The 24,214-nt window shown below is 40.1% G+C and overlaps 2 protein-coding genes across 3 annotated transcripts in view; both read right to left on the reverse strand.

The window, feature by feature from the left end:
• rab11fip4a (RAB11 family interacting protein 4 (class II) a) overlaps window positions 1–14,700 on the reverse strand; it is a 22,262-nt gene extending 7,562 nt beyond the window's left edge. The window contains exons 1-11 of the mRNA XM_017438851.3: window positions 14,524–14,700; window positions 13,057–13,347; window positions 10,506–10,593; window positions 7,797–7,885; window positions 6,133–6,230; window positions 5,884–6,045; window positions 4,629–4,763; window positions 3,128–3,163; window positions 2,877–2,985; window positions 2,399–2,502; window positions 1,938–2,078 (exon numbers count right to left, since the gene is read on the reverse strand). Of these exons, the coding sequence (XP_017294340.1) occupies window positions 1,938–2,078; window positions 2,399–2,502; window positions 2,877–2,985; window positions 3,128–3,163; window positions 4,629–4,763; window positions 5,884–6,045; window positions 6,133–6,230; window positions 7,797–7,885; window positions 10,506–10,593; window positions 13,057–13,209 (1,115 nt within the window). The 5' untranslated portion in view covers window positions 13,210–13,347; window positions 14,524–14,700. The remainder of the gene's footprint in view (window positions 1–1,937; window positions 2,079–2,398; window positions 2,503–2,876; window positions 2,986–3,127; window positions 3,164–4,628; window positions 4,764–5,883; window positions 6,046–6,132; window positions 6,231–7,796; window positions 7,886–10,505; window positions 10,594–13,056; window positions 13,348–14,523) is intronic.
• A 2,641-nt stretch (window positions 14,701–17,341) lies between these two features.
• coil (coilin p80) overlaps window positions 17,342–24,214 on the reverse strand; it is a 14,286-nt gene continuing 7,413 nt past the window's right edge. Inside the window, exons 4-7 of one of the 2 annotated variants that reach the window (XM_017438840.3) lie at window positions 19,352–19,399; window positions 19,138–19,207; window positions 17,766–17,854; window positions 17,342–17,547 (exon numbers count right to left, since the gene is read on the reverse strand). In XM_017438840.3, coding sequence (XP_017294329.1) covers window positions 17,500–17,547; window positions 17,766–17,854; window positions 19,138–19,207; window positions 19,352–19,399 — 255 coding nt within the window. In that variant the 3' untranslated portion in view covers window positions 17,342–17,499. Of the gene's footprint in view, window positions 17,548–17,765; window positions 17,858–19,137; window positions 19,208–19,351; window positions 19,400–24,214 lie in introns of both variants that reach the window. The other variant, XM_017438839.3, reaches the window with a different exon arrangement.

A 24,214-nucleotide genomic window follows, 5' to 3' on the forward strand; every position in this document is an offset into this window, starting at 1 on the left:
AATCATAATTCTTTAGATTTTGTTGTTTGTTGAGTTTGGAGGTTTGTTTGCTTGCTGGCTCACATGGTGGCAAAGTTTTACAACTGTGAGAATTTGCAATAATAATAATAATAATAATCCCAGAAAAGAAACAACTGCAGTGCTTTAAAAAAAAAGAAAGTATTTTTGTCATGTTACATTTACACACATCAAAGTTTATGTGACTGACCAACACAAACAAGTGGGTCATTGTGAAGTGGAATAAAAATGATGAATGGTTTTGAAAATTTGACAAATAAAAATTTAAATAGTGTGGTGTGCATTTATATTCATCAGTTTACTCTGAAACCCGACCTAAAATCCAGACGGGCCAACAGGCTTCAAAAGTCCCCTCATTAGTAAACAGAGTCCACCTGTGTGTAATTTGACCTCAGTATAAATCCAGCTGTTGTCTGAAGGCCTCAGAGGTTTGTTACAGAACATTACTCTTCAAACATCATCATGACGACCAAGGAACACAGCAGCCTGGTCAGGGATAAATTTGTTGAGAAGTTTAAAACTTGGTTAGCTTATAAAACTATATCCCAAGCTTTGAATGTCTAACAGAACTCCGTTCAATCCTTAATCTAGAAATGGAAAGAGTTTGGCACAACTGCAGACCTACCAAAACATGGCCGTCCACCTGAACTGACTGGCTGGGAGGAGAGTGTTAACCTAAAAGCAGCCAGAAAGTCCCAAGAGATCCACAGCTCAGGTGGGACAATCTGTCCACAGGACAGCTATTAGTTGTTTACAGATTCTCTCCATCAAATCTGACTGAGCTGAAGCTGTTTTGTAAAGAAAAACAGGGAAAAGTTCCAGTCTCTAGACGTGCAAAGGAAAGACAAACCCCCAAAGACTCTCAGGTGGAACTGCAGAACTGCAACAAAAGGTGGTTCTACAAAGTAATGACTCGGGGAAATTCAAAAAAGGTTAAAAAACAAAAATTCAAAAAAAGATTAAAAAAACAACAAAAAACAACTGGACTTCTATTCTGTAGTTGAAGAATGACTCAGAGGAGCTGAGTATAAATCCACGCCACACTTTTCAGAGTTTTATTTGAGAAAAAAAACAAAACAAAATCTAAACCATGAATCACTTTCCTTCCACTTCACAATTATGCAATATATTGTGTTGTTCTGTCACATAAAATCCAAGTAAAATACTTTGAAGTTTGTAGTTGTAATGTGACAAAATGTGGAAAAGAATAATTAACTTACAGTATTTCCGTTTTATTTATTTTCGGAGTCTGAACAACATTTATTTTGAAAAATGACCTGATTCGCTCCACTACATCCGTCTATGACTCACTCTTGATGCGTGTCAGAACGCTTGTCTCGGTCATGTGATACATACTCGCTAAAAACAAACCCACAAGCAGCAAAATGACAAAAAAAAAATCTGACGTCTCTGGAAGCCCTAGATGGGACCGTCAGGCACAGGCCTCCCACTGATTACTCACCCGTTATGGTGAGTTGGATTCTTTGTGCACTTTTGAAATGAAGTTTAAAGACTGGGAGAAAATGGATTAATTCTCCTTTGCTGCTTATAAAAGTTGAACTACAAAGATAATTGTTAATATAAGATTTTCATTTACTCTTTAATCAGCTGCACATCATCAGCTGTAGAGGCAGAACAAGATACACAATGAACACAAGAACAACAACCCAAATGAAGCAATAAGCCTAGTTTATGGCAAATATTTGGACTTAAACAGGTGGACTGTAGGAGAACTGCAACAAAACCAGAATTTAAAGAATCTTTTAACTCCTCAAAAAAACAAAAACAAACAGTGTTTTAGTTCTGGGTGCTCTTGGTTGTTAAAATCGTTTCAGTCTGCACCAAAACAAACCCCAAAATCGTACAGGGGTTGAGTCCTGTTGAAACATGACGTTAAGCATATTTTATGGTAAATGTACCTGTTACAGAGCAGGTCAATCTCTGTGTTCCTGTCTCTGTCCAGCTTGGTGTACGCCTCCCGGTGCCTCTTGGTCTCCTCCTCCAGGCTCTCTGCAGCCTTCGTCTCAGCATCCTTCACCTGCTCCTCCAGCTCGTGCACTCTGGAGGGCAAACAGACATGATGAGGGGGAGAAAATCTGATCAACTCAATTTATTCTACATCTATTTGTGCAGAATTACTGAGGAAGTGAAACATTAGTGATCATATTTACGATTACGTTTAAATGTAATTAACACACATGCATTATATGTTCAAATAATGTACCGAGGCATCAAAGTCCTAATATCACCTGTAAAAGACTGTGTGACACTTAAGCCATTATTGTTATGTTTTCAGCATTTCTTATGAGATTCATCCAAGTTTTGGAAAAACAAAGCTTGAAAGCCAAGCTAAAGTTTAAAACCACTCATTAAATCCTACCTGTGAACTAGCTGTGTGTTGGCCTGTTTGAGTTTAGACTTCAGGTCGCTGTTGGCCAAACTGTCACTTTCCAGTTCTGTTACCTTTTTCTCCAGATAACTGACCTGAGAGGGAAACCACATCCGTGACTTTTTCATCATTCAGTCAAAAAGGGTACTATACTCTCCCATAATGCAGGGCACAAAGAACATAAAGGGACATCTAACAGCTCTTTAAAAAGTTAATTATTGGAGAAAGTGAAACATTTTAAAGCTTTTCAAATGTGTCAAACTGCATTACAGAGCAGATATTTCTCACAGCTGGAATCAGCTGATTGGAGACCATCTTTGTGTAAACAGACAAAGTCTCTGTGTTCCCATGCGGCAAACACAACACAACTCATATGATGCTTAGTAACTTACAAAGATGTCAGTTTTTCTAGCTTCCAATCTATTTAAAACAGTAGGGGGAGTGTGTGTGTGTGCGTGTGTGCGTGTACCTTCTCTGTGATGTCGAGGTCACAGGAGTCGATGCTGTCTGTGAACAGGTCTTCTGTGCTGCTGTCCTGACTGGAGCCAAACACACTGTGATTGGCCTGGAACAGCTGGCTGCAGAGACGAGGGATGGCACACACACACACACACACACACACACACATGCCAGAAGCCGTTAGACAAGGAGAGCGTACAACAAGACGCCGGCGGTCATCATCAGATTTGTTCGTTTGAAACCAAACCCTCGGTTACTCACCGTCCAAATGCTGTGCTGGTAATTTTCCTGTTAGGACTGAAACACAACAGAGAAAAACAGTCACAAACGCTAAAATGTGTTTTTCCATTTTTTTTTTTTTCACCTTACAGAGAACCACTCTGCTACTGCAACAAACAGCTTCTACTGCTGTCATTCACACTGTTCTGAGGGGACAGGGAAAATACTGTTCATCATAAACAAATATGACTAACTGCTGCAAAGTCCCACTCTCACTCACAGACAACATTTACCATCCAGTTATCCTTTCAAATTGGGATATGGTTGCTATAGCAACAGCTCAGGCTACGTATTGATGTAAATGCAGCATTTGGTGCCAAGAATGTACAGAAGAAGGTCGGACGTACAGTGAACTGTTGTTAAGGCCTCAGCTGGGAGACAAACCTGCTGCCTACTTGCTGCAAAATCAACAGTGCCAACTAACCACCCATCCACGTGCAGCCCCTGCCACTTTTCAGTTTTATATTTTTGAAGAATTTTTTGAAACAAGTTTTTTTTCCCCCATTTAATGTTCATCCATCCATTTTTTTACCCACTTCTTCTTTCCAGATAGTGGGGAGCTGGGTGTAAAAAAAAGAAAAATTACAAACGGGGGTGAACACTTTTGTAACTGTGTACCCACACAGGTAATCAGGGCAGAGTTTTCTCCACCCACCACCATCAGGACCCAGGAAGACTTTGTCTTTCGTCATATCTTTGTGTTTGCTTGTGTATACTGTCTATAGCGTAGGGACAAATGTCTTTACACAGTCACACAGAGAATTGCCTTCATTTTGGAAATTAGATCTAGGCTAGAGAGAGCTTTTCTCTGTTAAGGCCAATGTTGCATTTTATAAAATCAGGTGAGTCTCTTCTGGACCGAAACTTATGTCATCCCTTTACCTGTGTTTTAACTTCCCAACAAGTTTTGTGGAATCTAGCTCTATCATTTTTGCACAATCTTGGTAACGAAAAACAAAAAAAGGAAATAAAAGGCTCAAGATTCATTAAAGTAATGCATATTGTCCATCATCTTTCATACCAAAGTCAGATCCTCTTTGGATGAAAAATGAGTTGTAGCCATTTTAGTCAAACCTTAAAAAAAAAACATTATTTGCACTCTCACACAATATCGTGAGACGTCATGCTCAGCATATGTGCTGTGAATGACCCTTAGCTACTACCACACCAAATTTTAGCTCAATATCTGTAAAACTGAGTTAGAGCCATTTTAATGGCTGTGGCGCCCATCTTGAATTAGCTCAAATCCAAAATGTAATCAGTTGTAGATGTAGATTTTGTGTTTACCTTCTGAAAGTTTACTAAAAAAAAAAACTTTCCCCTGGTTCATGAGATATTTTGGAAACAGAACACACACTCAAACACAAACATTATTGCTCCCCCTTCGCCTTTAGGCAGTGGGTGATAATCATTTGAGGTAGTGATGGGTTTAGTAATAGTTAGAGATAAGGGGGTGTAATGTGCCCGTGTGTGTTTGCTCCACCTGTTGGCCTTGAGGTTTCTAAGTCGAGCCTCCAGGTCGTTGAGAAGATTCACTTTCTTACAGCACTGAGAGCAGTAGATGTCCAGCAGGTCACTGTTGTACAGGTGCTGGATCTTCTGAGGAGTCTGACCCGCGCTGGCATTACGAAGTATAAAACCAATAACCACGAACATTTATTGATTTCAAATTTTAACAAGACAGAAAAGTACAACTTGAGCATTTTCTAAAATTGGTCAAACTCTAAAATTCACAAAAAATATCTATATAAGAATAAGAAAATAATTATTTTATGATAGAAAACGAGAAAATTTCAAATGTCAGCTGATTGCATCGGCTGTTTCAAACAAAATAAATCATTAACAATTCATATTAACCCTTTAAACATTTTCACATATTACACAACAAGGCTTAACAGATACTGTCACATTATTTTTATAAACAATATGAGCACAAAGCTTCACTAACAGCCCCTAACCTGACTCATAATGACATGATTATCCCCACAGTTTTGAAATGGTGTCCACATTTTTTTTCCATAGTTGGGTCGCAATAGGTTTAAGAGGAAAATCCAGACATCCCCCTTTCTGGAGATCCCAAGGCCAGAGAGGATGTATATATATATTCCCTCAAGCGAGTTCTGGGTCTGTTGTGGGGTCTCCTCCTAGTGGGATGTGCCTGGAAAACCTTCAGAGGTAGGCTTCCAGAAAGCACCTGAATTAGGATTTCTGAACCACCTCAACTGTCTCTGTTCGATGTGGGGGAGGAGCAGTTCTACTCAGAGCTCCACCGGATGATAGAGCTCCTCCTACAATATAGTAAAATTTCATTTTGGCAGCTTTAATCCAGGATCTCATTTTTCTTGTCATGATCCACAGAGTAAACTCACAAGTTCATGGATAAACTCAGAGTTCGCCAAATCTCCTTTCTGGAATACCTGCCAGGGTGGCTTCATGTCTGGAAATCTTTTCAGAGTGTACCAGACCATGCTAAAGGATGTTTCATGTCTTCAAAGTATCTGGGCTATCTGTGTTTAGATTCATAAGCATGTCGGAAATCTGCCTCTCTCATCATCACAGCATCTGCTTCACACCTTTTTAAAAGGGTGTTAGACATTTTTGCCAAGTTGTCTGCTTAGAACAACGCTCAGATGGATCGGAGCTATTGTTAGCATCACTTCTTTTCCCTTCGAGTTTCATGAGAAGTGTTTGAAGGAATATCTGCAGGCAATCTGACGACTGTAAGAAGGTGCACAAACCTAGAGGGAAGCGAGGAACCGAGGTCTGAGAATCCATTTGTTCGGCTCTCCTCTTCAGGGCAGGGGCTGCTGGGAGTAAAATCCACATCCACCCCCTCACCGTAGTCCTCGAACTGCTCCTCCTTAGCGATGACAGACGCCGATGCTGATCCAACCAAGTGTCTAGGGCGTCACGGCAGCACATTTAGTGAAGGTAGCTGGTTCAAACAGAAGCTAAACGTGTCGCCTCTTGCTGTGTTTATAACTGACCTGTTTTGTTGTGGCGCGTCAGTGCTGCTGTCCATGTCACACTCGGGGTAAGACCGCGTACACGTGATACAGGGAGGACCGAGCTTTGCCTCGCTGTTCTGCAGGCAAACAAATTTCATCTTAGCATGTCAACAAATGTGCAGATGGGAAAATCACAAATTAAAGAAAAAACATTTCCAAAAACCTCTAAATTTAACTGTTTTAGTTACATTTCAGTTTGATTTGACAGATTTTTTTCCCCAAATGATAGCTGGTCGTCTTTTGTTTACTACTTTTCATTTTTGCCACAGAAACTCCAAGTATTTTAATGTAAATTTTAAAGCACGTTAAAAACAAAAAGAAGTTGTTTGGTGGAGGAACCTGATGTTAAAAGCAAAACCTGAAAGCAAACATGTTCCAAAAAGCAGCAGCGACCTAAAATAACATCTTAAGAAATTTTGAAGGGTATTAATACAGCATTTTTCTTCAAGTTCGAAAGACCCTGAGAAAATTCTGAGCTCAGATACAATGGGAGTCAATGAAAGCTTGGGTGGGTGCACTCTACTCTCTGGGAGGATCTGAGAGAAAAGCGTAAGTCTTATAACAGTGACACACACTGGGAGAAAGAAAACAAAAATGCCTGTCGAAATAAGATGAGTTTTGGAAAGTTACAGCTCAAAAGTTAGTGTTACATTATCACACTCCAAGGTAAGCATTCTGTGGTAAAATCTCCAGGAGTTGTAGAAACTAAACTGCAGCTGTAAAAAAAAAAAAAAAAGAAAAAAACATAAAAGAGATCACCAGTGCAGACATGTAAAGTCCAACTTTCTGTGACCTGTTTAAAGTTTGAATGATGTTTCTACTGTCAAGTCTGAGTGATAAAGGTCCAGAAAGGGCTGGCTTTTCTCTTGTGTTTTGCCAAAACACAACCCAAAGGTACCCTTAATTAGGCATCAAATACCTACAATTGTCATGTTTATTAATAAACATAATTAACACTTTATGGATGGAACAAGAGGTACACATTTCCTTACATTGTATGTGGTGTGCAAAAACTGTTAAATTGGTGAAATATAAATATGAGTTACCAAATCCTGTTTAAAAGTATAAAATATTAAAACAGTTTCTAGGGCTCAGTTGTAACAAGGTCTTTTTGCAGTTTAAGGTGCAGAATTACAGGGTGTGTGTCTAAATCCAGTTTCTACATAATTCAACTTAGTTACAACTGATTTTAACAGGATGTTGATCCAGGAATCAAACAGACTCACAGAGATATCCCTACGCATGTTTAAAATATTAAATGTATTTATGGCTCACTGCCATCAAAGGAGGGCGGTCATGTAACAGCCTCTGTTGTGAGTCTTTGCACAGAAGTGTTCATTTGTTTGTCTGAAAGTTTCATTAAAACCTGTTCAGTGGTTTATGAGATATTTTGCTTACAGACAGACAGAGTTGACTCCAAACAGTGAATCCTGAGCAACCTGATAGCATGCAGTCAATCAGCTGTAGATGCACATCCTGTGATCCCGTTCTGCATTAAAATTCATCCAGTCGTTCATGAGATACCTTGGTAAACACACACACGCACGCACAAACACACACAAACACACTCTAAAGCCTCACTCTGCCTTCTCCTTTCAGCCGCCGGCGATAGAGAGGATCTGTTTTAGTGAAGAAGATTTTACCTGGTAAATATAACCGTTGTCTGTGACGGACTGTTGGCGGGAAGTAAGACTCAGGGGAACCACAGCCATCTTTAATATCTCCTCACAACCTACAAAACCAAGAGGAAGGAAAAAAGGAATCAAGAAGTTATAGAAAGCAAGTTTCTCCTCAGATTTATGGTTTCAGGTTTAACTCGTGTTTCACTTATCTAAAACATTTTGATGTCATCTGAGGTGTGATCAAAATAATCCTAAAAGAGATTTATTTACACAGCCTGATTAAGGTGTGACTTGATGATTATTGCCTGACCCCACAGAAACTAAATTGCTCACACCTACTCAACCTGATGGGTCTGTTCACTTTGTTAATCTGACTCAGAGAGTAGCAGACAGATGGGGCAAACAGTACACAAAAACGGAGCACAAAACGCGTGCTGTTCAGTTTTAGTGAATCTGGGTCAGAATGGCGGATCATCGCCTCTGAAAGCAGCAAAGTCTGAAAGACAATAAACAGGTCTGTCAGGATCAGGGTTTTTTGTATTGAGTTTATAATTTCTTTTATTCTGTTATTTGGTTCCTGTGTTTAGCCTGGTCTTAGTTCAGTTCTCGTTCCTTGTGTTTGGTTTCCTGTCATTATTCACTTCTCCTCAGCCAGCCACTTGTTTTCCTGCCACGCCCATCTACACCTGTTCCTAGTTTTGTAATCATCTCACCTGTGCCCACTTCACCCAGTTACCCTCGGCTTTTAAAACCTGGTCATTTCCTCCACTCACTGCCGGTTCTTTGTCACTCCAATGTGCTGTCTGGTGGCTCCTCTCGTCTTGTCTCTCATGTTTGCTATTGTTTCAGTTCCTGGATTCTGTTATGTTTGGTTTTGCTGCCACGTCAGCCTTTGTTTTGTTCTTTTATTCTTAATAAACTAGTTGTACTTAAGTTCTTGCCATGAGTCTACTCTCTGGGTTCACCTCCTTCTCCACCACACCTGACAAGGTCATTTAGACTCACCTGTCCAGTCAGGTCTGAGACACTGAGGTGCTGTGTTCGACCCGTCAGATGGTACAAAACTCAGCAGCGAGGTTCCTTAAACTGGTATTTCACCAGGCTGCAACTGGTGGGAGACTGGTTGGCGACTCAAAGTTGAAAGAAAATGGGTAAATTTTCCACTGCTGTCTCACTGAATTCTGAGCCTTTATGACCAAGTGACTTGTGAGCTGCGAGGCTGCCTTTTGAGCAGTCAGTTTTTGAAAATTACGTTTTATTTTAACTGTATTCTTGGCTGTGCACATTATTTTGTTGTCCTCCTCCACCCATATCGTTACCCGTCACTGCCAAATTTATTCCCACCTTGGCAGCTGCCTCTACATTTGATTTAATCTACTACAAATGAAAATAGGAAGATTTGGACCAGTTTTTTTAATAATTATGTGAATGCTAAGTCAACATTGACACCCTTGTTTTCCTGTTTATTTTTCATGTGTTTCTGCAATCTAACTGTTTCTGCAGACTCTGTGCTGTTTTAGCCATTCATTTCACCAAACGTTCAGCTCATTCAGGAGATGAGTGCTGCGCGTTTTGTTTTTTGTAACTTTTATACATTTTAAAATATTTAATTTTATTTACAAATATTGTCCCCAAAGAAATAAATTGAGATCTCTTCAGTTCCTTCAAGACTTTTTAAAAATCTGCTTCAGCATACTTGCTCCATTTTTATCTTTATATGCTGCTTTAATTTTTAATTAGCCTTTTAAATCTTTTAGTTTCCATTCTTTTGCTTTTAGCTGGCATTTTGCTCCTTTTAGTTTGTAGATAGCGTTTTGGGTTTTTTTAACTATTGTTCAATTCTTTTAGTTTTAACACCTCAGTTTTCGCTTCATGAGCGCTCAGTATTCACACAGTAAAGTAAACATCCATCTATTCTCATTACCCACTTCTCCTTTCAGGGTCACAGGTAGGTGGTGTCTATCTGGACAAGTCTCCAGTCCATCACAGGACACAAAGAGACAAACAACCATTCACGCTCTCACTCACAGCTAGGGACAATTTAGAGTTACCAATGAACCTAACATGTATGCTTTTGGTCTTTGGGAAGAAAAAGGAGTACCTGGAGTAAAGTCACGTGAGCACAGGGAGAACATGTAAACATCCAAAAAGGCCGGAGGTGAACCTGAACCTTCTCACTGTGAGGCGACACCTCTAACCACTGCACTGCCTCAGGATGTCTAGTTACTTATTTTTTTTCCTTTTTTTTTTTTTAAACTCTAACTCGTTCTGCATACTTTGTGCTAATTTAAGTGTTAATAACCATCACCACTGGAAACAAAACCCATGTTGTGTGAAATGTAAAGTCCTAATACTCCAGCTGACAGCCGTCTTGTCGTGGCCACGTTTCCCGTTAGTTACCAAACTGCAACAGATTTCTTTTTACTACAAACTCATTTCTGCTTTTAGACTTTTGCATGTATTTATTATGAAACGTAAATTGCAAGTAGGCTCTTTTATGTATATGTCATCTTAAAAAATGCAGAAATGCATCTAATTGTAACACTTCACTAAAGCGTACAGAAGTACATTTTACAAACTAAGAATGTTAATCTGTTAATGAAAAAAAAGGTTTGCTCATTACCTGCGGCTTATTTTTCTTCTAAAAACTATAACCTTATGAAGAACCTCCTCTAGTGCTGCAGAGCAAAGAATGACAGATAAAACAAATGATAGAAACACATATCTTACCTTTGATAGCGAAGACTGCGTGGCAAAAATCTTTGAAGTTGATTTTCCCGTGAGCGTTAGGACACAGATGCTTCGTCAGCTTCTTCACCTGGAAGGAAACATGGCAGGTTTCTTTACACCTGTTCTCACTGAGATGTGCCTACAAACACAGTTCACCTCTGTCCTATAAGCATGAGCTGCAAACTAAACATTTATACATACTAGGAGTTTTTTAAAAATACAAAAAACAATATATCTGTTTTCTCCAACTGTTTAACTCGGCTTCAGGTTGTGATTAGCTGGTGTCTGTCTCCGTCCCCTCGTGTCTCTGAATATCAGCCTAACATGAGGAAAACCACGTTGATTGGTCACAAAAAAACTGATTCCATCACACCCTGCCTTCATCCTGTCATTCCCTCTGCTTTTTCCAAAAACAATAGGGCTCTAGGTGAAGGTGAAAGTCTTTTTTTTTTCCACACATCCTGAACCAAGACGGGTCATCTGAGTGGTTCAGATTTTTTCATTAAACCATTCCATCCCTACATTAGATGACATCCTACATTAGATTACAAAAATCTTATTTAAAAACCACAGTCACATGTTCAGTGTTGAGCATGGATACCAGGTAAATTCAAATAAAAATTGTTTGCACGTTTTGTTTTGGTTACAGCATTACCATTTTACTTAGAACCATCATACCACTAGATTAAGACAAAAATACAGATAGTTTCTGTTCTAATAAAATCTGAGGTCTTTATGAAGGATCATATGTAGATCAATCTTGTGCTAGTGTGAGTGTATGTGTGTGTGTGTGTGCGTGCGTAGTGAGACAGATCAAACTAAAGCTCATCTTTCTGACAGCTGAAACAGGATTTTTGAAGGTTCTCATATATATATATATATATATATATATATATATATATATATATATATATATATAAACTGATTGTAGAAGGAGAGTGTTAAAAGACTGATTTAACTGATTAAATTTAACTTACAAAAACAGAAATAATGTACAAACAACAGCACAACAGGAATGGGTCCTTGGAGAAAAAGCCAAATGCAGTTTGAAAAGATTAAAGCTTTCCACGACAACAACAAAAAAAGTGAGCACACAGCTAATACAGAGCACCGTCTCATGTTATTATGTAATATTTAAATCAATCCTGCATTATCACATAAGTCTCTCCAGAAACAAGTACAAATGCAGGAGATGAAAATAAACAAACATTTTAATAATACGTTCTAGCTGTTCAAATCCCTCCCCTGATGAACAGTCAGATTACAGTAATGGGATTATTCAGTGTTTTATCTGACTCCTACTTCTTCACCAGCATCGCTTCTCCTCTTAGTTCATTTTTACCCTCAGAGACGTTTAAATAAAATAAAATAATAATTTAAATAAAAGGCCCGGCTTTCCTTGAAGGAATGCATATCGCCTGCTGCTTTTTATGCCAGAGCTTCAGGCTAAGATCATCTTGTGTTGGCGCTTACATCCTCACATCCCCTATAAGCAGACTCTGGTTCCAAAAATACAACATGGCCTTTCAGACAGAGCTGGAGCTGTTTTAGTCAAACATTGGAAACAACATTATTTACAATCTCATGAAATATCCCAAAATCTCAAACTCAGATTACATGTTGTGAATGACTCTCAGCTGATGACTCTCTATTTACAGCATCAGTCCTCTCCTGCTGCACCTTGTACTCACACAGGTGGCGCTCAGCTCTGATTGGCCGACAGCTTCACAGCCTGTTGGGTTACACATCAAAACACAAACCTTGAAAATAATGTCACCTAGCACCACAATCTGTCCTGCCCGGACCCAGAAGGTGTGCCGAGAAGGACTCTCAGCTACTACCACACCATACCTCAGGTCAATACCTGTGAAAACTGAGCCATTTATGTGCTGGCTAATGTCAAGGAGTTAAAGCGGCCATCTTGACAGCTGCAGATGTTCACCCAATGATTACTTTAATAAGAATTTTCCTTCAAATCCGTCCAGTTGTTCATGAGATATTTTGCTAAAAGACAAAATAGGTCATGGGGAAATTTTCAAACTAAGATCTTGTGCCATCTGTTAGTGCTCAGAACATGTGCGGGGGATCAGTGTCATCTACTACCACACCTAATTTGAGCTCAGAGCTCAGCATCTGTAAAACTCACTGACTTATGGACATTTTTGGGGGTTTTGTAAGGTCGCTTGGTTCTGACGGCCATCTTGAATAGGATTAGATTTACATCCAGTGATTCCTTTCTGAAAACGCGTCCAGTCATTCATGAATATTTACCACACACACAGAGGCAAAAACATTATCGCCCGCCCTCGCCTTTCGGCTGTGGGCCATGAAAATGGAGACAAACAGGTCAGATAATGTTTCCTCCTGTCAAACTTCGACATGTCCTTCCAGGAACTAAATCCTGTCCGTGTCAGCAGCTCCGGTTCACCTGACGACAGGTTGCCCTGCCGCCACATCTAATGAAAACTACACCCACCGCTCGGCAGACGCCCCCTGTGGTAACGAGGCAGACATTTGTTCACGCCACATCCGTCCTTTTCCCGAACCTCACCTCGTCTCTTTGACCGAACTGTAGCCCGAGATCCACAAGGTGCTCCACCCGGATGAAGCCATCAGCATCCTCGTCACACACGTCGAAAACCTCCTTCAGCCTCCTTAGAAATTGCAGGAGCTGGTCATGGTCCGGGAAAACGTGCCCTTCCATTTCGGAAGCGGCTCTCGGAGCACGGTGAACGTCTCCCCGGATCAAATGTGACGTTAGCGAGTCGGTTCGGTGGTCGCTAACATCACCGCTCCGTCCCCCAAGCCCCTCCGGACAGTCTCGAGCCGCCTGCTGCTGATGCTGTTGATGATGACGTGACGTTAGCAGCAGCCGAGAAGTTACGGAAAAACACGATGATTCACGATCTGAACACCAAGCCAGCTGTCTATTTATATATATCCGGATGTGTCCGCGTCGCCATCGAAAAGCCTGATTTCACAGAAGGTTAAGTAAAAATGATATTAATAACATAGATAACATGCTGGGAAATAAAAATAGGGTAGATTTAGGTACATTGGGAGATCAGATAATTTGAGACTGCATCAGCAAAAAGCTCCCTGCCTTGAATATTATATAACAAAACTAAAGGTGTTAATACATTTGCTTGTTTACCCATTTCTAAAGTCACACGGTTTCCCAGCTTGAAACTGGAAGTTGAGCCATGAAATCAAGAGGAAATGATATATGCTTCAGGTGGATTTTAATGTAAAGTTTTAACATTTGTATGACTAATGTACTGAAACCATTCATGATCTCATAGTCCATCAAAACAAATATGCATTGTTTTAAGTTATGTTTTTAAAACTAGAGAAATTGTATTTCCTTTGAAAATGCAGAGTGAATGCTGAGTTGCTAAATATAAAACAAGCAGAAGAACTACTAAAAGCTAAAAGAAGCTAACTACTAACTAAAAGCAGTAAAATGCTAGCTAAAAAAATAGGAAAGTAGTAGCTTAAAGTGGCAGAATTGTAACCAAGTGTACCACCAACAGTACATAGTATGGTAAATACAGTAAATTATCAGAGTAATCAAAATCCAAAGCATGAATTCCCCTCACACAACAATCCTGAATACATGCGTCTATTAAGTATACTACTACATTTATAAAACACTTTAAAACAACAAAATCTATGACAAAGTGCTGCAAAGATAAAAATCAATACACACCCAGAACAAGAAAAACAACAACAATATAAACAATGAAACTGTAACGCTCACAACAGAAGACACGAGCACACAAATGGAAGTAGGAAAAGGTTTGAGAATGGGGGTGTGGGGTGACCAGCAACCGGGCACAGAAACAGGTCAGGCACGTGAAGGCAATCTCAGCAGACAAATCCAAGGGCGAGGCCGAAACAGGGTTGTATCCAGGAGACAGAAACCAGCAGAGTGTCCGACGAGGGCTAGGCAAGGCAGGGGGATCCAAAAGGCAAGACGTGGTCAGGCAAAAGAAGGTAATGCTGGATATTTACTCACACCAAAGGGCTTTCAAAAATCTCGCACTGTCTGCCTGTCTGAGGCTGAATATAACTTGGTGAGCAGGTGGATGGTATGAACCTGATTGCACTGCTGAGCAGTAGTGTGCAGGTGGCCCAGATGAGCTTGATTGCTGCAGTGAGGGCTGAGGAGGGAGACAGAGCAGGCAGACAGGCCAGCATCATAACAGTACCCCCCACCTAAGGTTCGGCTCCTGACGGACCACCTGGCTGGTCAGGGTGGCGGCGGTGGAAGTCCCTCAGGAGGGTCCTGTCGACAACAAAGCGACCAGGAATCCAGGTCCGTTCCTCCAGTGAGCTAATAGATGAGCTTGATTGCTGCAGTGAGGGCTGAGGAGGGAGACAGAGCAGGCAGACAGGCCAGCATCATAACAGAAACGCTGTGACGGAGGTAAGAGCAAAAGTCTCAATGTGTGCTAAAAGCCAAAGGAAGTATATAAAGTATATACATAATTGTGGTGGGGTGAAAGGTCAATTTCACCAATACTGTCTTCCATGGTGAAAATCAACAAATAGTTCAATTAAAGTACATGAAAGTGCAGCTTCAGCTCCCATGTGAAGAACTTACCTGCTGATGACTACCAGCCTATCCAAACCATTTTATGATTAGAGTAGACTTCAAGAGTACCACTCAAGATTTATTTGGTGGAAGCAGTCTTAATAAAAAGAAGATCCAATGTGGAGTGACAGTCTGATGACATTTTCTATCCTAAACATTTGTGGAGTGACACCACAGACGACTTACTGAGTACTATCTATCTAAATGGACAGACAGGCACAAATTTAGGGAACAAAGGGTTTGAACATAGACAAGGTTTAACAAAAGGGTCACCTATGACATTGACCTTTGACCTTGAAATCAGTAGGGATCACTTGACCCATGGGGTGTCCAGCTGTGCAGTTTGACATTTCAATATTAAAGGATTATCAATTTAGAGCTCAGACAAGAAATTGTCCACAGACAGAGCAGTAACATAATACGTCCCATTTTAAGACAGGCGTATAATAGAAACTAATAATAGCAAAAGCCTAGCCAAAAGATAAATGTAGAAGAATGGTAGTTAAAAGATAAAAGTAGCAAAAGGCTAGCTAAAAGCTACAAGTAGTAAAGCACGACCTAAAAACTAAAAGTATTAAAAGGTTAGCTAGAAGCAAAAAGAACAAAATGCTATGAAAAAGTTGCAAAAGTCTTGCTAAAAGTAGCAGAATAGTTGCTAAAAACTATTTAAATTGGCATTCACCCAATAATTACATTTTCTTGATGTGGTGACGTGGTGTGGCAGTTCGGGACATCGTCAGTTCAGGACACCTTCAGGTATTTTGGACAGCATATAAAGGGTAAAAAAATGAAAACTATCACTAATGTATGCACACAAAACTTGACTAAAAGTTGGAAATGGACATTTCTGTTAACACAGGACCACAGAAAACTGTTAGGTACACGTTGTAAGAGTTTGATTTGCTAACTGTCAGAACTTCATACCATAGGCACCAGCTCCTTGTTAGCTCACACATTTGCTCCAATGTTTCCTGCTGATCCTTTGATGCTTTTCAAGATCAAGCACACATCGGCATTGATGGATTCACATTCCTTGCTTTTAGACTTTGGTCATGTCACCAAGAGCTTACCTCAAATTTCCAGGTAATTTCCATAATTCTCAGTTTCCAATATGGAATAATTCAAAAAATGTCCCAGCTTCACTTCCATTGGAAAGTTTCCAAAAATTTTCCACCTCTTTGCAACCCTACTTCTAAGACTTTTTTATGTTTTGGCTGCTACTTTTGTCAGATTTGGCACTGGTTTTACGCTGAATCCCCTTCCTGATACAAACTTGTCTTGAACCTGTTTTTTATCAGCCTTCCTAAAAGGCTTTTAATCCTCTGAGTTGTTACTGACCTGTTGCCAATTAACTCATTTTGTTGCAAAATGCTCCTCCAGCTGTTTCTGTTGAGAATATTTTATAATTGTGTTACAATAAATGTTTATATTTAAATTGATCAAAAACTAATTTTACATATTCATATAATAATTTTTAAAAATCTTTTAAAACACTGACCTGTTATCACTATACAATCTTTAAGTTACTTTTCCTAAAAAAAAAAAAAAAATCACAATTCCTAAAACAAAAGTTCATAAACTCAAAAGTTTTAAATTGCACATCTGACAGCTTTGTTTATATTTAACATATCCTGTCTCATGGTAAACTTTTGTTGCTCCCAGCCAATGTGAAAATAGGACAGACTAGAAGCACACAGAGAAAAAACCTCCGCCAAGGCACCTAACAAATGGTGCGATAGTGCGACCTGGATTAGCATCAAACTGTAATTAGTTGTTTTTTTATGACAACACCAACATTTCCTAAGAATTTTCTCCAAATCTGTTCTTTAGTTTTTACCTGATCTTTGCTAAAAGACAGACAAACAAACAGACAACTGAAAACAGAACCTTCTTGGTGGAGTAAACACAAGGGTCACATGTTGGAGCAGAGAGAAGTTTTTAACAAAGAGGTTTCCTGTGAGCTTGACCTTTGACCCTGAAATTGATGCCTGAAATCAACAGGCATCATCTTTGATTCATGAGGTGTCCAGCTGTGCAGTTTAACCTTCCTGTCATCCAGCTGCAGTCAGTCATGGGCTGATCTGTGACCTTGAACTTGGACCAAATCACCATCAACATTTAATCACTTGTTCCTTGTATCATGTTTGATGTTTCCTGATGTTTTGATTAATGGTGTTTAAAGACAGATGCTACTGAAAAAAATAACCTTCTTGGTGGAGGTAATAATAATGAAACAAAGCACAAGTTGAAATATTTTATTAAAAAGTGTTTGGATAAGACAGATCATAATCTGATGATTGTACAAAAGATAAAACGATAATGTCCCAGTTCAAAAAAACAAGTCTTTCAATAAAGTGACTTTAAGAAAAGGAAAAATCCTTTCACCCCATGACATACTTAAATGACCAATCTTGGTTCCAGTAGAGACTCCCATCGTTCTGTCACCTGCAGGAGGGGAAATCAAGATTGAATCAGAAATTAAATGGCATCCCGAGGCTGTTTCAAACCAGAACCATTTATGCAAATCCTTTTTTCTGTGTCCACAGTTACAATCGTAGTCTCAAGATTTAGCAAACTGACCATTGTGGGCAAAAAGGTAAAACATCTTTAAATAAAAAAAGAGGATTATTTTATGTCTGTGACAGTGAAGCCTCCACACTTACCCATGATCCTCTGGATACGGCATACTCAACGCTCTCTGAGCCGTCCGGGTTCTGATAGACGAGGTCAAACTTGCCAGGTTCTACAGGAGCTGCTGGAGAGGCACCAGGCGAACAACAATCAAAAAGCTGTGTAATATATGCATTTTGTGTTTGTTGGCTGGAAAGACAGGTGGGAAAACATGTCAGGGAAACAGCCTTCAACACACCTGTGTGTTTTGCAGGCGATATGTAGTCGACTGTATAGTTTTTACTTGTTTTAAGCCCAGTTAATTGTGAATCTAATGTTATTAGCTAAATTTAAATAAATAGCTCATTTTAATCTGACAAATTTGTATAAAATACATACAATAAATATTATATATTCCCCATTTTAAATAGCTGTTTCTTTCGGTTTTCTGTGACTGAATTCTCTCCACAGTCTGCTGCAATTCTTTCTAATAATATCCTTACAACATGCTGAATGTTCAAGCTTTTTATTTTCAAATATATAAATAACAGGAGCTTCATTTTACCTACAGTATTTTGTCATGCTGGATTTGGCACTGTAGATCTATATGTTGTACTTTTTAAATTTATATTTTATTTAGTTGCATTTTGTAGACTTAACTGCTCAAAATGAGATGAACTAAAATAAAGTTGTTGACTTTGACATTTGGGTGAAAATTAGTCGTTTAGATTAATCGATGAATTAGCTGATAGAGTTGCTCATAAACCCAGCTGTCAGTGGCAGCCCGAGTTCTCATTATATTGTGCGGAACATTATTTTCACGGTTTGACCAAAACGGCTACAGCTTCAACGTTTCTCATCATAAGATGTTCTTAGTCTGAAAGTCTGGTAGGAAAGGCCTTGAAGGAATGCTCGGCTTTTTGTGGTGATCTCTAAAGTGCTCTGTAAAACGTTCCATTCACTAAAACCAGTTTCAAAGCAAAACTGAAAATGTTCTGAAGCAGAACACAGATCAGGTAAATGGACAAAAGCTGTTGTTTTCAGATGAACTGATCATTCAGACTGAATGTGAAGAAATGTGTTTCGATTTTCATGCATTAGGCTGCGGTAGGTGCTTATTTTGACAGCCCTCCAGTCCTCTATCAGACCAGAAGAGATTATCCTACCATCAGAAGTCCTTTACCCGCTTCAAACCCCATCATGTTCCTGTTGACACTCAGCCTTTCTGCATTTTAACACAACTTCACACAACTTTAGCTGATTCCGAATTTCTTGATCAAGAGATTTGTTTTCTTCCAAATTTCAATTCAAACACATTCTCAAAACGTTTTACTTATATAATATTACAGTAATACAATACCGTGTGGTTTAAAATCAACCTTGCACTGTAACAGATGATAACTGAATTTTAACTTTTGTTCCTACCTTGAGAGGCATTAAGAAGTTTGAGTTCAACGTGTTTGGTTGTTGGGTCAAAACTAATAATCTTCCCCTCCTAGAGTAAAAAAAGTAAAAGGTTAATGATATGAATAAAGACTTAAAACTAACTTTTCAAAGTCCTTTCCAGTTATACAAGTTATACAAGATAATTCACCAAACGGAAGCAAATATTGCCTTCTTCAAAACCAAATCCACTCACCTTATATTCAGATATTTCTGGTGTGTAGCTCTCTGTTAACTCCAGCAGCTGTAAAGAAACAACAACAAAAAAAAAAAAACAGAGAAATTAACCTTTAGACATATCTATCTCATTCTTTACAAACTTAATTATTAGCACATGCTTTTTCTTCATTGGTCCTGCTTGGATGATTACTGAAGGTGGTGTTTGTTTGTCCCAATTCAATAAAGTCAAGTTTTACATTACAGGAACAACAATCAGCCCAAATAAAGGCCAGCAGTAGCCACAGAAAGATGCAAAATGACGAAGCTTTGAGAACTGGAGTTCCGGCAGCGAACTGTGGGCAGGTGGTGACTACAAGTGGGAAAGATGATGAAACAGGAGAGCTAAACCTAAACACAAAAACTTATCCCGAAGATCAATTCTCTATATATTATAGAGCCACTTTAACAGGGACAACTTGAACAGTGATTAGTAGAGCTGAATCAACTATATGTCAGCCTTTTAAACTCAATCTGACTGAAGCCATTTTAATGCTTTTCTAAGTGCCAATCATGCGTCATACTGAATGAATCACGTTTTATACACAGGGCCTTGGAAAAGTACTCATCCTCCTTGGAAATTTGTCTGTTTTGTTGCTTTTTGACTTGGAATTGAATTAAAATCAACAATTCACCAAAAATACTCCAGATTTAGTAACATTAAATGGAAAAACAGCTCGTTTTCAATGATTACTTTTTAGGATTAGAGTTAGTTTTTTAAAAAAGGATCCCTGAACATCACTTGGAGCTCCATTAGAGCCATTGTTAGGAAACTGAAAAGTGATGCCCACCAGTAAACATGCCAAAATAGAGTAATCTAGAAAAACTCACAGAGCAGGTAGGGAGGACATTAATCAGGAAAACATCCAGAAGGCCAAAGATAACATTGACAGAGCTGGGAGATGGGAGCATCTGTCCATAGGACCACTAGGAGCTGAACAGAGCTGAGCTTCAAGGAGGAACAGCAGGAAAAATACAATGGCTAAAGAAAAAACTCTAAACACCCTGCTGAAGACGCACTCCATTGGTTTAAGGAGAGCCAGTTAAACCTCCTGGAATGGTCCAGTCAAAGCTGAGACCTCAGTCCGACTGAGAACCTCTGATCTGATTTAAAGACTGTTGGACACAAGCAGCACCCATCCAACCTGAAGGAGCTGCAGCAGTTTGGGTGTGCAGAATGGACAAAAAGTCCAGGTTAGATGAAAATAAAGAGACTTGCTGCTGCTGCAGAAGGTGTGGTGTTAATGGTATGCATGGTTAAAAACTACAAATGGCCACCTGTGATGACATCACCGGGGGGGAGGGGGGGGGGGTGCGTCAGGCTTAAGTAGACAGGTGACGCTGATTGCTGAAAAAAGAAAATGTCTATGCTGAGAGTTGGTGTGATGCGGAATAAACTAATCACGATGATACAGTTGGACTGAATGCTCTCCTTCGTTAACACGACATGGTGTCAGGAGTGGTGCTGTAAATCGTCGTGAGGCTGCAACTTTATTCGGCTGCCGGAGACATGGCTGAGGACGACGTACAGAGAGTTGGTTCTGCGGGTCCATCTGCAACGTTCAGTATCCAGCCGCCAGAGTCTTTCGACTTCACAAAGCCGCAGGAATGGGCCAAGTGGATACGGCGATTCGAACGGTTTCGTCTGGCAAGTAACCTGAACTCTAGTTCTGAGGAGAATCAAGTTAACACGCTAATTTATTGTATGGGTGACGAAGCTGACGATGTTCTGCGGGGATTAGCGTTATCGGACGCCGACAGGAACACGTATCAAGGAGTTCGTGAGGGTTTTCAGGCTTTCTTCGTTGTCAAGAAAAATGTTATTTATGAGCGAGCCAGGTTTAACATGCGCAAACAAGAGGAGCATGAAACCGTGGATGCCTTTGTTACTTCACTGTATGCGCTAGCAGAACATTGTAGTTATGGAGCGCTACATGATGAACTGATTCGTGATAGACTGGTGGTGGGACTTCAAGATAAAAGGTTATCGGAACGTATGCAACTCGATCCAGATTTGACATTAGAAAAGGCCATTACTTCAGCAAGACAAAGTGAAGAGGTGAAACGGCAGCAGTCCTGCCTGCGTACCGATGCTAGATCAGAAACGGAAAATGGCAAATCTGTCGACAGAGTGTATGAAAGCGGGGTTAAGCCTCGTAAGACTAAATATCGACCCAAGATGCGCACTGCTATGAGTGAAAAAAGAGAGGTTCCGCAGTGTTATAAGTGCGGTGGTTCTCCATCCCATCCCAAACGTGACTGTCCAGCTAATGGGGAAAAATGTCATCTATGTGGGAAAAAGGGACACTTTAAGAGGGTGTGTAGAACGCTCAAGACTGTACATGCTGTGGAAAGAGACGATTTTTTGTTTTTGGGCAGCATTTCAAATGGAGATGAACCTTGGAGGGTGGATGTTGAAGTAAATAACCGAATTATTTCATTTAAGATTGATACGGGTGCCGATGTTACAGTTCTGCCATATGCCAGGTTTAAAGACATCTACAGAGATACAAGTCCCCCCATTCTGAAGAAAGTCACTAGACAGCTGCTAGGACCTGGGGGACGTGCACTGGACATTGTGGGGGTTGCTGAGATGTTAATGCGAAAAGGGAACAAGGTGATACATGAAAGTGTATATATTATGGAACATCTGCAGACTGCACTTTTGGGCAGGCCAGCCATTCAGAAACTGGAGCTTGTAGCTAGATTAAATGAGATAACTGCCGAAACATTAAAAACTAGCTATCCAAAGCTCTGTAGTGGTCTGGGAGAAGTGAGACAGCCTTATGCCATCAAACTGAAACCAGGTGCTCAACCATTCTCATTAAAAACACCCAGAAGGATTCCACTTCCTTTGATGGACAAGGTCAAGCAGGAACTGTCCCGCATGGAAAGTTTGGGTGTGATCAGTAGAATTGAGGAGCCAACTGAATGGTGTTCAGGAATGGTGGTTGTTCCCAAAAAGACAGGTGCTGTACGCATATGCGTTGACCTCACAAAGCTGAATGGGTCCGTGTGTAGAGAAAAGTATATTCTTCCGTCTGTCGATGAAACACTTGGTAAACTGGGAGGAGCTAAAATCTTCAGTAAATTAGATGCTAATATGGGCTTTTGGCAAATACCTTTAACTGAGGAAACGGCAAAATATACAACCTTCATTACTCCTTTTGGTCGTTATTATTTCAAGCGGCTACCCTTTGGTATAGCGTCTGCCCCTGAGCATTTTCAAAACAGAATGGTAACAGAGGTCACAGAGGGGCTAGATGGGGTGGTATGCCATATGGATGATGTGTTAGTGTGGGGGAGAACACAAAAGGAGCATGATGCTCGTCTGCATATCGTTCTTGGAAAGATTCAAGACGCGGGTATTACACTGAACATTGATAAATGTGATCTTTCAAAACACACCGTAACATTTTTGGGCCACGTTATCTCTGCCAATGGAGTTAGCCCGGATCCAAATAAAACAGAAGCTGTGAGAAAGATGAAAGAACCAAGAGATGTGAGTGAGTTAAGAAGCTTCCTTGGAATGGTTAACCAGCTGGGGAAGTTTATTCCACGGTTAGCAGAGCGAGACAAACCTTTAAGGGATCTCTTGTCTAAGAAAAACTGTTGGATATGGGGAGTTGATCAAGCCAAAGCATTTGAAGATCTGAAAGAGATGCTTTCATCCCCGCCAGTGTTAACTATGTACGACACAAACAGGGAATGCAAAGTTTCAGCAGATGCATCAGCTTATGGTCTGGGGAGCGTGCTGCTTCAAAAATGGGGTCAAGAATGGAGACCTGTTGCATATGTGTCACGAGCACTAACACCGACTGAGCAGAGATATGCACAAGTGGAAAAAGAAGCTTTGAGTCTTACCTGGGCTTGTGAAAGGTTCAGTAATTATCTCATTGGCAAACATTTCCACATGGAGACTGATCATAAACCACTTGTGAGTCTGTTGGGTTCTCAGAGCTTGGATGCCCTTCCACCGCGTATTCAGCGTTTTAGAATGCGTCTCATGAGATATTCCTATTCCATCTCATATGTGCCAGGGAAACATCTGGGGACAGCTGACACTCTGTCACGTATCCCCATGACAGAAATTTTAACAGAAACTGAAACGAAGTTGGTTGAAGACTCAAATATTTATGTGGACAGTGTGATACAAAACTTGCCTGCAAGCACTAGCTACCTTGAAGAGCTGAGAGAGGAGCTGAAAAGGGACAGCATATGTGCGCGTGTGATGCAGCTATGTGAAGGAGGATGGCCTACACACTACAACAGTGAACCAGCACTTAGACTGTACTGGGCTGAAAAGGCATTTCTTACAGTGAAGGATGGTCTTTTGTTAAAAGGAGAAAGACTTGTTATTCCTTCCACTATGAGAAACGATGTGCTCATGAGACTACATGAAGGACATCAGGGAGTGGTGAAATGTCGAGAACGAGCGCAGCAGTCAGTATGGTGGCCTGGACTAAGCCAGCAGCTAAAAGAGCTGGTTCTAAAGTGTCACACCTGCAACAGAGAAAAAGTAAATCATATTGAGCCACTGATGTCATCACAGTATCCAGACAGACCATGGCAAAAACTTGGGGCTGATCTGTTTACTTTGCAAGGGAAAACGTATATTCTGGTTGTGGACTATGCATCAAGATTTGTGGAAATTGCTCAATTAAGTCCCACAAGATCAACAGATGTGATTCCCCACCTGAAATCTGTGTTTGCACGTCATGGTATTCCCGAAGTATTGATCACAGATAATGGTCCCCAGTTTTCATGTGCTGCTTTTGCTACATTTGCAAAGTTATATGGATTTCGCCATATTACAAGTAGCCCGAGATACCCACAAAGTAAC

Source organism: Kryptolebias marmoratus, linkage group LG12, assembly GCF_001649575.2.
Source record: "Kryptolebias marmoratus isolate JLee-2015 linkage group LG12, ASM164957v2, whole genome shotgun sequence".
NCBI lineage: Eukaryota > Metazoa > Chordata > Actinopteri > Cyprinodontiformes > Rivulidae > Kryptolebias > Kryptolebias marmoratus.